Genomic DNA, 13,979 nt, shown 5'->3' with positions numbered 1-13,979 from the left:
AGTCTTAGTTTTCATCATCAGAAGTTGTCTTGCATTGGATTTTAACATATTTTCTTTCATGGGATTTTGTTTCATGATCCTTGTCTTTAGGTTTCTCTAACAGCGCGTTTGGTTGGGGGAATAACTATGCTATTCCCCCTCTATTCCTATGCCATTTCGTTTTCCTTGTTTGGTTGTCAAACAAGGAGGCGGGATAGGTATTCCGGAAGAATAGAAATTCCTCAAATATGGTTTTGGGGTGGGAATGGCTAATACCCGTCCCCTCCTCGGTATTATCTATTCCGTGATCGGGGGAATAAGTTTAAATTGTAATTTGACTAAAATATTTTCAACTGTTTAATAAAATCACCACTTTATCCTTATAAAAAGTAATTTTTTTCTCTCTCTTCCTCCTTCCCCATCTTCCTCAACAGTTTTAGCCTTCCCCCAAAAAGCCTGTTCTCTCTCAGCCCACCGTCTTCCTCTCCTCTGTCAACCGCCCTTCCCCCGTGTTCATCTCTTCTCTCAGCTAGCCGTCTTTCCTCCGTCTTCATCTCCTCTCTCAACTGGTCGTCTTCCTCTCTCTCAGTCATGGGTCTTCCCCTCGCTCCCACCCGTCCGTCTTCCCCTGTCTACCCCTTCTCTCTCTCACCCGTTCGTCTTCCCTTCTCTCTCAGCAAGTTTGCAACCGTCCTCCTCCACAGCCACTATTGTCCTCCACTGTTGTCATCATCAAGTTATCTATTGTCGGCCATCAAATAAACCACGGTGATGTTGGAGTGTTGATTTGATGATGGTTGTAGCCAAATCTAGCCATTGGAGAGCTAATTTGGTCACAGGAAGTGCCAAATCTGGTGGCTCCATTGGCCAGGTCGGTGCTTCAACGGCTAGATATAGCTAGGGCCAACGCCAAATTAGCTCTCAAACGTCCGAAGAGAAAAAGGAAAGATGAGAAAAAAAATAAAATAAAAATTATATCAATTAATAAATTATTAATTTTTAATGAAAATATAAATTAAAAGATTAAAAAATAATTTAATAATAAATTATTGATGATTAATGAAAATGTAATAAATTAAAAGATTAAGACATGAAAAATACAAATAGAGAAAAATGGGTCAAATTGTTAAAATTAAAAATCATACAACTAATTTAATAATAAATTAAAAATATTAATAATTTATGTTAATAATTAATAATAAATTATTTATATATAACGAAAATATAATTTATTTTTGTTTTTTATGAAAATAAACTTTATTATAAAAAATGATAGTTTTGTCATTTTATCATTTATTCCTAGATTATTTCAAAGTTATTCTCATCAATCAAACATTAAAATAAATCATTTAGAGTAATTCCTTCCCTATTTTATTACATGTTGGGTTCAAAGAAATGATTTTTCTTTTTTTAAAAGGTAATATGAATTTGTATTTAATTTATCAAAAGACATAATTTATTTTTTTTTTAAGAAAAAATTGAAGGTCATCTTTCTATTTTCAGAAATATGATTTTTTATTTAATATATCAAAAGACATAATTTACTTTTTTTTTTAAAAAAAATGAAAGACTATCTTTTTAATTTCAAAGACAAGCATTTATTTAATATATCAAAAAACATGATTTTCTATTTCTACTTGTTTTTTTATTTTTTTCCTAAATATTTTTTTTTTCAATATTTTTCTAAACACAAGTGTAAATGATTCATAATATGTGAAGAATTGACTAAAAATAAACATCTATACATAAATTTAATTGATTATGATGAATAAAATATAATATAATTAAATTATATTTTTAAATAATTATCTATTTATAAAAATATGTGACTGAATTATAATTATTTTTAATAATTAAAAAAAAATATAATTATGATAGATAATTATCTTTTGAGATAAATGTGTATTTAAAAGATAATAAATATAATTTTATTTTTTTATGAAAATAATTATTAATATGGTCAAGGGTATTTTTATTTTTTTACCACCTATTTCTTTCTTATTCTAATCATATTTTTACCAACCAAATACTTTAATAAGTCATAATAATAATTTTTATTCTATTTCATTCACAATATCAAATAAAATAATAACTATTTTATTCTATTTTTATTTTATTTTATTTTCACATAATAATAATTTTATTTCACGAACCAAATATACTGTAAGAATTCGATCAGAAACGTAACTAGAAAAAGTTGCCCAATTCAGAAAGAAATGAAGGAAATCAGTTGCCATGGATGCTCTCTTGTTTGAGAACCGAGAAAAACGTCAAGCAAGATGTGCGCTTGAGTCGTTCGTGTTTTGGCTAGTGGCCCACACGATGAACACATTTCGGATTTGGCGGGACGATTGAAACTGTTAAAAGTCTTGTTGGCAAGTCGCCGACCAACTTTAAGCCGTTAGGTTCGTTCCTAACCAGTTCTCAAGAGTCAAGGCCTCACCTTGGAAGAAACTGAACAGCTGGCATGCATTTGGAAATGTTATAGCAAATGCTGTAAACGTCAAAAGGGACTTGTTTCATCTTTTGGGAAGGATACTCGGAATATCTCTCGTTGAAAAACTTACCCCAATTTTCAATCCTTTTGTTTTCAAGATTCAATGGAAATGGACCCCCTCCCACCCCAATCCTGCACCCTTTCTACAGTCCAGAGAATAGCGAAGAACCCACGTCATTTCTCCATCGTTTATTTGTTTATAGTCATCCTCGAGACTGTCTTTAGCGGCTGTCAACGTCACGTCATCCATGAGAGGAAGGAAGCAAAATCTAACCTGCTCAGAGCAGAAGGTGTCCCCCTTTTCCCCCCTCCCCTATTTTCTCCATTGTAACCCTAAACGTTTTTTTATTTGTAATTCCAGGCCGGCGGCACAAATTGGATATCCTATATCTTGACCGAGCAAAACAAATTTCGGAGTCATCAAGCAAGGTTTGACTGTCATAATTTCACTTTTTATGATAATATGAAGCCCGGTTCGTATATGATTTAAGAGGTTTATACTTTACGAAGTCTTCGGCCCTGCCATTGGGTGCAGCGAAAGTTATACAATTAAGAACTGGGGTCGGGTGATTTATTTTATTCATATATGAGATACCCCAATCTTCTGTTTTTGCATTCCAAGTTTTAGTGTATTTGTCAACTACGAAGGTAGCCATGTCAATTGTCATAGAAATTCTATGGCATAGATTGCCGTGAATTTCGCTCCGCATGCTAGTATTTCCTTTTTTTCAACCCATATGTTTGATGATATTACACATGTGATTTTAATTGCATTTTGAAACCCTTTTCTATAACACTAGTAAATTTCCGAACACTTGTAGGGTGTCGTTTTGCTCCAAGGTGGCACTCATGTTTTGCAGATGACCTTGATGGTCTTTTTTGATGATGGCACTAAGAGATCCATTTTGTGTATACAGAATGTTCTGCAAAGCTTTTGTTCTATTTCTAGTTTGCATCTTAATCAGGCTAAAAAGTGAGCTAGTTTGTGCTGGTTTGTCCCATGATGATGTTGTTGTTGAAATTATAATGGATATTTGCTTTTCTGTTGGTCAGCTTCCTGTTGGGTATTCGGGAGTACCTCATAATTTCCTGCAAGCTGAATGATAAAAATTGTTTTCCTTTTGTTTCAGAATATTTCTAGTAGAATCAATGGATAGGATTCTAGAAATCCATCTTATGCTGGCTGTTTGCAACTTATTGAATCTGTTTAGTTTAGCATCCTCAACTTTTGGTGTGATATATTTCTATTGCCTAAGAGGGTTATTCACAAGTTTAATCAACCATGCTCTGGTTTCTCATCAAAAGGTAAGGAGAGCAACGGAAAGGATGCCAAAGTTAGTTGGCATTATCTCTGGTCATCCTAAGGCTGAAGGTGGCTTAGGCTTACAGGATATGGCCATTTGGAATAGGGCCTGTGTAGTCAAACAACTTCGGACTGTTTATTTTAAACCTGCAATTATTTGGGTTGCCTGAGTTCATGAATATTTGATTAGAGGCAGGAACTTTTGTCATATACCTGTCCCTCAAAAATTGTAGTTGGTGTTGGAGAAACATTTTAAGACTAAGGGACTCTGCCTTAGCACTTAATAAGCATGAAATTAGAGATAGGAGGAATACTTTCCTCTGGCTTGACTACCGTCACCCTCATGGACCGCTCTTGAACCGTTTTTCTAGTAGTATTATAATGGCATCTGGACTTCATAAAAAAGTCAAGGATTGGCCCAAGACTAGACCAAGGGCCATTTTGGATATTATTGCAGCTGTTGATGGTATTGTTAGTCCTAATCCCTGTAGGCAGATACTATTCTTTGGCTCTAGTAAATGTAAGGTCGCTGATACATGGAAGTTGCTTAGGCACAAACAATCTACGGTTGAATGGGCATAAGTTACTTAGGTTTCGACTACATATTTCCAGGCATACTATCATTGCTTGGCTATGTGTACTGGACAAGCTCCCCACTTTGGTAAGATTGAACCGTTAGGAATTCCTTTGCAAAATATAAACTGTTTTTTGTCTGTGGAAAGCGATGAAGATTGTAGGAATTATATCATCTTTACTTGTCCTTTTACTAAAGCAAATATGGAGTGCTATTTTGCAGAAATCTTGGGTTAAAAGTGTGCTGGCGATGTGCTTTCTAATTATGCTGTTTGCAGGGAACGCAATAGCAGAAAATATGGAGGATGGTACTAAGATTCTGCTTCAGCAAATTCTTCTTTATGTCTTCAGTGGGGCATTATTTTGATTTCCTTTATGTGATGATTATGCTACATTTTCTTTTATCTTATAGTTCTAATTTTTAAACAACAAGATTGTATCATATTTTGTAGCAGGATTTACTTTACTGCTTTATATAATAGACAAAATGGAATTAGTCTTAGTAAGACCGGGTCATGGATACCGTGTCCTTGGTGCTGTTCCTTTTCTTTGCTTTCTCGTATGAAAAGGTAGACGCCCAAGATCCAGATTGGGATTCGCAACGTGAATTTGCACAGCTTATGTTGACTAATTATTAGCTTCGCTCCCCATCTATGTTAATCAATTGCATGGCTCTTAGTGACAAAAAGAGGCACCCATTTTTTAGAAAACAAAAAAAAAATAATATTCATCAAAAGGATATCATTCGGTTGTTCATTACTAATTGGATACTTACTCATGGTTGTGGTCTATTTCGCCTTTTTTACTTTTGTCATCCATCAATACTCAATAGCAAAAAATCAGTTTGATCATTGGGCAATTACCAGAAAATGGTGTGTGATATCGAACCATGCAGGGTCTTGGAATCTTTTTCTCAGCTTCCAAACAACTTAACTAAAAGGCAAAAAGGAAAGAAACCCTGAAGAATTATTAGCTAAACACATCATTTAGACGTATATATATACGAAACCAAGGAGATAAACTACGAAAGTTTTCTTCAAGTGCAAGAACTTGTGTCTTCTGTCCGAAGTATGCTTTTTCACACGAGTGTGAATCAGAAAGAACTTGTATTCCACGATCAAAGGCACTGGACTGGTCCCAAGTGATTCTCGTTCTAATAAATGCAGTCAGGCCGGTCTTGTTTTCTCATGGAAATATGGGAAATAAAAGCCTATCTCTGTCTATCAAAATTTATGATCCCTGCCCCTGGAATTTCTGTTGAATTGAGCAAAAAAAAAAAAATCATTATGTTATGGAAAACGAAATTCTATCTATCAGTCTGCAACTTGAATGAGGGTCCCAGAAGCTCAAGGCGGTGGGGAAGCTACCGTTGACTTTCTTGGGTCTTCATTTTCTCATCCATTTTTATATTGCTGTTTTAAGAATCTTAATTCACCAGAGAAGAAAAAGAAAGAAAATTAGCTCTTGTTTTGTTCCACATTTTACACCTTGTTTGCTTCAATTATTTAGCACATCTTAAGGGCAAGAAAAGAGTACAAAAAGGGAGTTTGGAATATAGAGGAGGAGAATGAAAAAGAAGCGACGTTAACGAGAGAGAAGAGAGAGACAGGGGAGAGAGGATTATTATTTGAAAGAAAAAACAAGGAAAAAGTCCAAGCAAACAAGTCTCTTATTACTATTTACTCTTCCTGGCTGGTTGTTTCTTTGCTCTTTCTTCTCTCCTTCCTGGAACCTGGAAAAAAAAACTTAAAAAGTCAATATCAATATCTTCATCTATATAGCCTTTTCATTGCCAAAGATCGTAAGTTGCAAAAGACAGAGTTATCAGATATGGGGAACTGCTTTGGAACTCCAGTTGATCACAATAGCCAATGCACCAGCAAGCCCTCCAGCCCAGGTACGTATCCTGAAACTTTCTTTGGAATTTCCTACAGGACCCTGATCATGATTTTTCTTGTTTAGTTCTCTCTTTTAAGAAACTTTTGCCAGTAGTTTCACTTGAAGATGAATAACCAAATTCCCAATCTTAACTTAATTGTATCGTATGTGATTGATTATACACATATGCAGAAGAAACGAAAAAATTGAAAGACAGCAAACCAAATGGATTGCTACCTACAAGAAACAACGAGAGTGCTGAAGATAACGGGACTGCAAGGGAAGGAAGAAGCAAGGAGCAAGAAACAATGCCCGCAAGCGGAAAGATTGTCAGCACGACCTTAAAAATATTCACTCTAGCTGAACTCAAGGCCGCCACCAGGAATTTCAGGCCTGACACGGTGCTAGGGGAGGGAGGTTTTGGTAGAGTCTTCAAGGGTTGGGTTGATGAGAAAACATACGCTCCCTCAAAGGTCGGGGTTGGCATGGCTGTCGCCGTCAAGAAATCAAATCCAGATAGCTCTCAAGGGTTGCAGGAATGGCAGGTAATAACTTAAGCTGGTAGCATCTTGGGAATGTTTCAAAATTTTTCATTATAGATTGAAGAGTTCAATTCCATGATGGTCTACGCACTGGCGGCGCTGCAGAGAATCCAAAGTGCATACGTTTTCCAACTATACGGCGCCGTATTTATATCTATCTGCTGTCATGCATGAATACTTTTTCTACGTTTATTTTCTGGCTACAGCCCGCTACATACGATTATGTTTTGGAAATAAATTTATAATTTCTGCCCTTCTTTTTCTTCCAGTACACCTAACAAATCATATTGGTGGAGAACTATTGTTTTTTAGTAGTATTTTTTTGACATTAATTTCTGAAGGTTCATGACATCTAGGCTGACATAATTAAGACGTTTGCATTTTACATAGGATTTTTCAACATTCGTCATTTTGGTATTGCGTATGTATAATAATCTTATGAATCCGCGCCGAAAGCTAAACATTTCGTGAATCTGTGAGCTCAGGCAGAGGTTAAATTCTTGGGCAAGTTCTGCCATCCGAATCTCGTGAAGCTCTTGGGATACTGTTGGGAGGAGAACCAGTTCCTCCTTGTCTATGAATACATGCAAAAGGGGAGCTTGGAAAACCACCTCTTCAGAAGTAAGAAACGTATCATTTCGGAAACAAAAATCTTATGCCTTCTTTCAATTTTAGTCGGAACCCAAGAAAACTTAAGGCCGTATATAAATTTATTCTTGCAGTGGGAGGAGCAGAACCTCTGACATGGGAAACTCGGCTCAAAATAGCCATCGGGGCTGCTCAGGGCTTGGCTTTTTTGCATACATCAGAGAAGAGTGTAATCTACAGGGACTTCAAAGCCTCCAATATTTTGCTGGATGGGGTAAAACAAAGGCTCCTCTCTAAATTTTTTTCATGGCTTTAGCTTTCCAGGGACTACTTACATATTTAGTGCATCAATCATTCTCCAACTGTATTGTTTTTGCACGTAGTATCAACTTGCTACTATTTAAACAAGCTGCTTGTCTTCCGTTTTCTTTTTTTCCAGGCTTACAATGCTAAACTTTCTGACTTCGGGTTAGCAAAGTTGGGTCCTATAAATGGCAACTCGCATGTCACCACACGGGTCATGGGCACTTACGGTTATGCAGCTCCTGAATATGTTGCCACAGGTAGTTATTAGCAATCAAATCAATCCTTTCCTCCTAAAACAATTTGTGATCGAAAATGGTAAAACTACCAATATCCCAGTAGAATATGTTTACCACGAATGGGAGTTAGAGAAACATGAGAGACTGACACAATAGATTGCACACAAATTTGCAGGTCATTTGTATGTGAAAAGTGATGTGTATGGTTTCGGGGTTGTGCTGCTGGAGATGTTAACAGGCCTAAGGGCCCTGGATACAAATCGTCCGAGCGGAGAGCACAATTTGGTGGAATGGGCCAAGTACTCCCTGACTCAGAAGAAAAAGCTCAAGAAAATAATGGACCCAAGGCTAGAAGAACGATACCCTCTCAAAGCCGCATTGCAAGCTGGTGAGCTCATTTTGAGGTGTCTGGAATCTGATCCCAAGAATCGTCCATCCATGGAAGAGGTGTTGGAGACGTTAGAAAAGATCAGTGCCATCAATGAAAAGCCTAAAGATAGCAAAGCTAGCACGTCGCACCGAAACGCTATATGCCAAGAGGAACAACAAAGCCATTACAATCATCGGTCTCCGGTTCATTCAAGGCACGGTGGTGCTGGCACAGGAATCCAAAAAAACCAACGCCCCTCCACAGCTACAGCTAGGTCACGCCGGTAATAATGGTTCCACAAATGTGCATGTAACATATTGTTATCATTCCTACTCCGATAAAGCTTAACTTCAATCAAATTTTTCCCACTATATCTCTGTACACTATTTTTGGACTCACTGGCAGCTAAGAATATGTATAATACGGATTTACTTGAGGCCCAGTTTGATGCCAAAATTAGGAGCATGTATGTTTGTAACCTTGTTAATCACAACGAGAAATGTCCTGCCTTCATTCTCCAAGCAAAAATTCACCAGTTAACTCACGTTCCTGAGTTGGGCCTTATGCACCAGGGAATACTTATAACCCAAGAAGTGTTTTGGGCTTCGAATAGGTGCGGTATCGAGCCACCGGTAACCTCATTTAAAAATTTTGAGAATTTAATAATTTTTATTATTTTGATTATTTCAATTTGAACAGATTAATATTCACTTTTAAATTTATTAAAATATTTGGCCCAAACATAACTAAGTCAGTCGAAATCATAATTGAGTCCGACTAAAGGTAACTTAATTTTATTTCTGGAACCGAAAAAATCAACATCGAATTCAATCAATTTAAATGATGTTTTACATACAAGCCCATTAATACTCGCTCTTAAATTCAGTAACAAATTTGATCCAAACCTAATCAGGCCGAAATCATACAACTGACTCCAACTAAAGACAGGCCAACACCCTATCTCTATCTGGATAGAAATTATTTATTTGAAAACCAAAGCCATCCTGTTCACCGCAGGTCATACCAAGCCAGACCATCCCTGAACCAAAATGGACCATCATCTGTTGATCTTTACAATAAGTGGCAAGCCCACCTTTCACTGATTCGAAACCGTTTGTTCTTGATAATTAACAGACACTGGGAACTATTTAAAAGATACTAATGAAAAGATTATTGTCAACTGCAATGATAGAGCATCGAGTTTCTCGTGGATCAAAATGGCAGCCCATGATTTAGGCTGGCCATGTCAAAACTTATAGAAAATTCATGACCACCTACTGGCCTGGGGCAATCAAGTTACGATCAAATGCCTATTTTCTCCTGTCTGTACTTCTCTATCTAATGGGGAAAAACTTGGGCAATTCTCTGGATATCTTTTAGTACTGGTAGTAATGAAAAAGAAGATCCGTCAAATGGAGAAGAAAAGGATTCGTGGATTTATTAACATGCTACGTGAGCTGATGGCGACAGTTGGGTTCATTTTTAAATTGCAGACAATGGATTGCTTTACCCCACCAGACCCTAACCGTATAGGTATGCAAAACAATAATGCCGGGCGGAATTTATGAGTTATGACCATGTCTCCTTCAGTTTCATGCTTCCATGGTTCCACCTAAGAAAATTCAATGATTTAAAGAATAAAGAAGGACAAAAAGCGTACAACCCTTAGACAGCACATGAATAAAAAAAGCTTCTGATACTTGTTTACTTGCGACCAAGTCTTTCTTAATTCAAATAATTTTTTTAATTGCTATTCATACAAATAAGATACTTCAACGAAATATTAACAGCCCTGAAATCTAATACTAATTGATATATTCTGTTAAAGCCATATGTTAAAAAAAAAAAATCCCTCTAAATTTATTATACTATAATAGCAGTAAATGGATTGTTGAGTTTTAAGGCCAAAAGCTGCAAGTGATGAATAGATTACGCAAGCTATTTTCAAACCCAATTATGATTAAAACAGGTTTAATTACAGTTTAGGAATATGATTCCACATGGTGCACGCTCTCCACTGCTGACCAACTTTTTTAGAAGAATGTTTTTTTTCTTTATGCCTGATGCCCAATGGAGTTTGAAAGATCTTGATGATCTTCCTAGTGGGCTGGCTGATGTGGACCCATCGGGTGGCTCAACACTGGAACCACTGGGCGGCGCATTGCATACTAATCATGATTGTATCATGAAGAATTGATGGCACCATATATTATATTTAGAATGGCAACAAGAGTTCTTTTTCCCCTGGTTTTCTTTTTCTGTAGATTTCACCCTCTCTGCTGAATTTGAACAATGTGTTGACAGTACATACACAGGCGCGGCGATTTGTTCAGTACTCGATCAGTAGGAAAAGTTTTTGATGGGTGTTTTGATTGGGTTCAGACTTCTAGGCTGGTTGTTCTTTAGAATAATTAAGAAGGAATGACATAATTCTTGAAAGCCTTGAAGCATATTGGCTCATAAAATGATGCTGAAGTTGCCATGGAAATGGAGTATGCTTTTTAATTGAAACTTCTGTTTCCTTTTAACATTTTATATTTTTTCTTGTTTTGCATATTTAAATGCAATCCCTGATCATTCCTAAGTTCACTTTTGGAGCTGCCATAATATTTCATGAAATGGATGGTATCTTTATCAGACAATGCAGTCAAATGCATAATCATAAATCATTAAAAAGTTTCTTCAAATGAGTTTTTTTTACATCATATATATATATATATATATATATATTTACAGTTAAATGATGAACCCAAAAACATGAAAGCAATTTACGTTGTTTTCTGCTTTTTGGGATTGGACAGAAACAATCATCTGCAAGGAGTGTTAAAGAGGGGCATTCAAGAATTCAAGATGGATCACTGTGAAATAGCTTTGAGCCCTCCCCCCCGCCCCCTCTGCAACTGTTGTAATGAAATGGGATGAAGGCTCGAGAAGTACAGGAGGCCCATCCCATCCCATCCCATCTCAAAAACTTTTGAGACACAAGATCCCACTTCTTCGATCCCTAGAAACAGCATCATGCAGAGTTCTGCAGAGAACAAACACATGATCTACTGTAAACTCTCCCAGGACCACACCCTCCCTAGCTAAAACTTTAAAAAACAAACATTTGTAGAGTCTGCTTAGACTAGGCCCACTCCTTTGCACTCTTTCTGATAGCAAGCACGCTTTACTGATCCAGATTCCAGAGCTAAAAATTTAATGGGATCATACCAATTTTAATACTACTACTACTTGTTCTTTTCTTTGATGTGACTGTACCCCATCAAATTGGGCTCCATATATTATAACTAGTATTTCCTTGTGAGAGAAAAGGGGATGAATAGTTTTGTATCATTTGATGAGAGTTCTGATATTGTACATATATGAGCAAAAATAGAAAAAAGAACTGTTAATTACAGACCATGTCTTTCTAATAATTTCTTTATTATAAAATCCTTCTCAGTGCTTAAAAATCAACTCGGATGTAATCATCAAGAATTGGACAAAGATTAAGAGATATGTATTGTCAAAAATCACAGAGGAACCTTTTGCTAGGATATGTTTCAACTTTCAATCGTTACCAAAAGCGGAACTGATTGTCAAGTGGGCTGCAAAGGAGCTGAACGCTTGAAAACGAAGGAAGGCTGCTCCCGTTCATGAGAGCCTGCTGCTCCTGTTTCATATCATCCAACCGCGATGGACGGGGACGCTGTTTCCAGTAGAGACTTTGGACCTACCCTGGGCCCCCCCGCCCGCCAGTGAAGAATGGACCACATTTGGTAGCAGATTTTGTCACCCAAAACATAAAAATTTGTATAGATTCACTCGTTCACAAGCAAAGCATTTCGTGAAGTTCTATAGTTAAAATGATAAAGAGTGATAGGTAGAAAGTGAATGAATCATTTAGCTTAAAACATTAACTGATTGCCAAATGCTAATAGTACATTATCGAACCACTAAAAGCGCAGTATCAAAGTTCTATTGTCGTCAAATTCACGTGGAACTTGAAAGCTGAGGTTGGGGCACGGGGCCACAGGGGTTGCTCACGCAGACACAATTGACGATCCGCATGGGAAAGCCCAAAATAAACAAAAGAATAACGTACAACAATCCACCCGGCAATTAGCACTTTTTGACTTTCCCTGTGTGAAAGCTTACTAAATTTTGAGTTTAAGGAATCTGCTTTTGGCTTCTGAGCTTGTGAGGGCATGTTTGGGGTTAAGATCGGGGGGGGAGGGAGGAGTTCCCCCATGTCCGTGTGGCGTGTGGGTAATTTGCATTTTGCATGATCGAGGCGTGGCGCCGAGGGTGATGATTACCTCAGACGAGCAGCAATCATTGCCCAGAATGGGGCCTTAATTTCAAAAGTTGCCCCTTGTGCCCTGGCGTTTGTTTCCATCGCTGGTGTTTCTTGGTGAAACTGTTGTGAGGTCTGGCCCCACGTCTCTAGAATCTCTTGCTCGATGACTCCGCAGGGGGCCCCCCACAGTCGCCCTCACATCATTACTCCCACACCCCTCCCCTCCCCGACTGCTCATTGCATTAAACCCTGACCTTTCTCTCTCAAAACACCGCCACAAGTACTCCTGTACCAAAATGCCATATATCAACCCTTTCTTTCACGGAAATGCCCACCATCACCAATCACCACCATGCAAGCTCAAGCCAGCAGTATCTTTTGCGGTGTGGATGACTGTGATTATGATGTAGGGACTAATTTGACCAAATACTCTAGTGTAGACTACCCTCAACGGCTGCACCAAGCTGGGCCCGGCTGCCAGTTAATCTTTAACTTGTCAATTGAGTCAATCAGATCATTTATGGAGCTGCATTCACCTTTCTTCTTTTTTTTTTTTTTTAATTTCTTTCGTACTTTTGTAGACAGATGAAGGAGAAAAAAGTGAGGTGCACATTGATGATGAATTAATTTGCACGAATCTAAACAAAGCATTACCCATCGACCATAATTGAATATACCTCTATTTTGTAATTAAGGCAATAATAATAATTGTATATTAACTAGAGTTTGTCTTTATTTTCTTTAAATAAATATATATTTTATGATATCAATTTTTTTCATATAACACTCAAAATATATTTTTCTTAATTAGTATTATTCTATGAATAACTAGTGTTTTTATAAAAAATTAAATTAATAATTTTATTTAGTAAAACTATAAAAATACTCTAAATGTTTAATTGACATCTTGATAAGAACAAAATTAACAGTTTTAATTTTTCATGAAAAAAAATTATCCACTAATTAAAAAAAAACCATAAAAAAATTAGATAAAATTTACCTTTTATCTTTTTACTGATAAAGAAAATGTGGACCCGCCAAATTTCTCCAAATTAATAATTATTATCCGTGACCACACAAACCTCTCTTGGATTAGATCTCAACGGAAAGTTTACCTTTGGTTTTTTAAAATTGCTACCAAGAAATGGTTAATGCGAATAATTGTTTCTCCTGAGCATGGCGAGAATGAAAAGGATACATTGCTGGAATCACAAAGCGCCTGATCGAGCAAAAGCTGTCACGAATCATGATCGTGCTATGATAATTCTTGCTTTGACATTTTGTTTTTGTGAGATTCGTCATTGAGTTTTTCCGAAATTCCGGGCAGTTATTCGTATATGAAACTCTTTCTTTCTGGAATTTCGTCAAATTTTCAATTAAAAATGATTCTTGTTTATTTTTTAACGATTGAATATTTGTATTTTA

The 13,979-nt window shown here is 36.7% G+C and overlaps 1 protein-coding gene and 1 long non-coding RNA gene across 2 annotated transcripts; both read left to right on the top strand.

The window, feature by feature from the left end:
• Nucleotides 1–2,458: 2,458 nt before the first annotated feature.
• Nucleotides 2,459–4,954, top strand: LOC18591711 (uncharacterized). Its single transcript, XR_016027855.1, has 3 exons — nucleotides 2,459–2,766; nucleotides 2,838–2,905; nucleotides 4,631–4,954. It is a non-coding gene; the product is annotated as an uncharacterized LOC18591711 (long non-coding RNA).
• An 890-nt stretch (nucleotides 4,955–5,844) lies between these two features.
• Nucleotides 5,845–8,785, top strand: LOC18591709 (putative serine/threonine-protein kinase PIX13). Its single transcript, XM_007017994.3, has 6 exons — nucleotides 5,845–6,249; nucleotides 6,423–6,775; nucleotides 7,258–7,393; nucleotides 7,495–7,634; nucleotides 7,800–7,923; nucleotides 8,078–8,785. Exons 1-6 carry the CDS (start codon nucleotides 6,183–6,185, stop codon nucleotides 8,557–8,559), a joined length of 1,302 nt encoding a protein of 433 aa, XP_007018056.1. The 5' UTR covers nucleotides 5,845–6,182; the 3' UTR covers nucleotides 8,560–8,785.
• Nucleotides 8,786–13,979: the final 5,194 nt, after the last annotated feature.

The sequence above is a fragment of the Theobroma cacao genome, chromosome 8 (genome assembly GCF_053813885.1).
Source record: "Theobroma cacao isolate CCN51 chromosome 8, ASM5381388v1, whole genome shotgun sequence".
Taxonomy (NCBI): Eukaryota; Viridiplantae; Streptophyta; class Magnoliopsida; order Malvales; family Malvaceae; genus Theobroma; species Theobroma cacao.
Note: the sequence above shows the minus strand (reverse complement) of the source record. Positions and strands in the feature narration are given on the sequence as shown.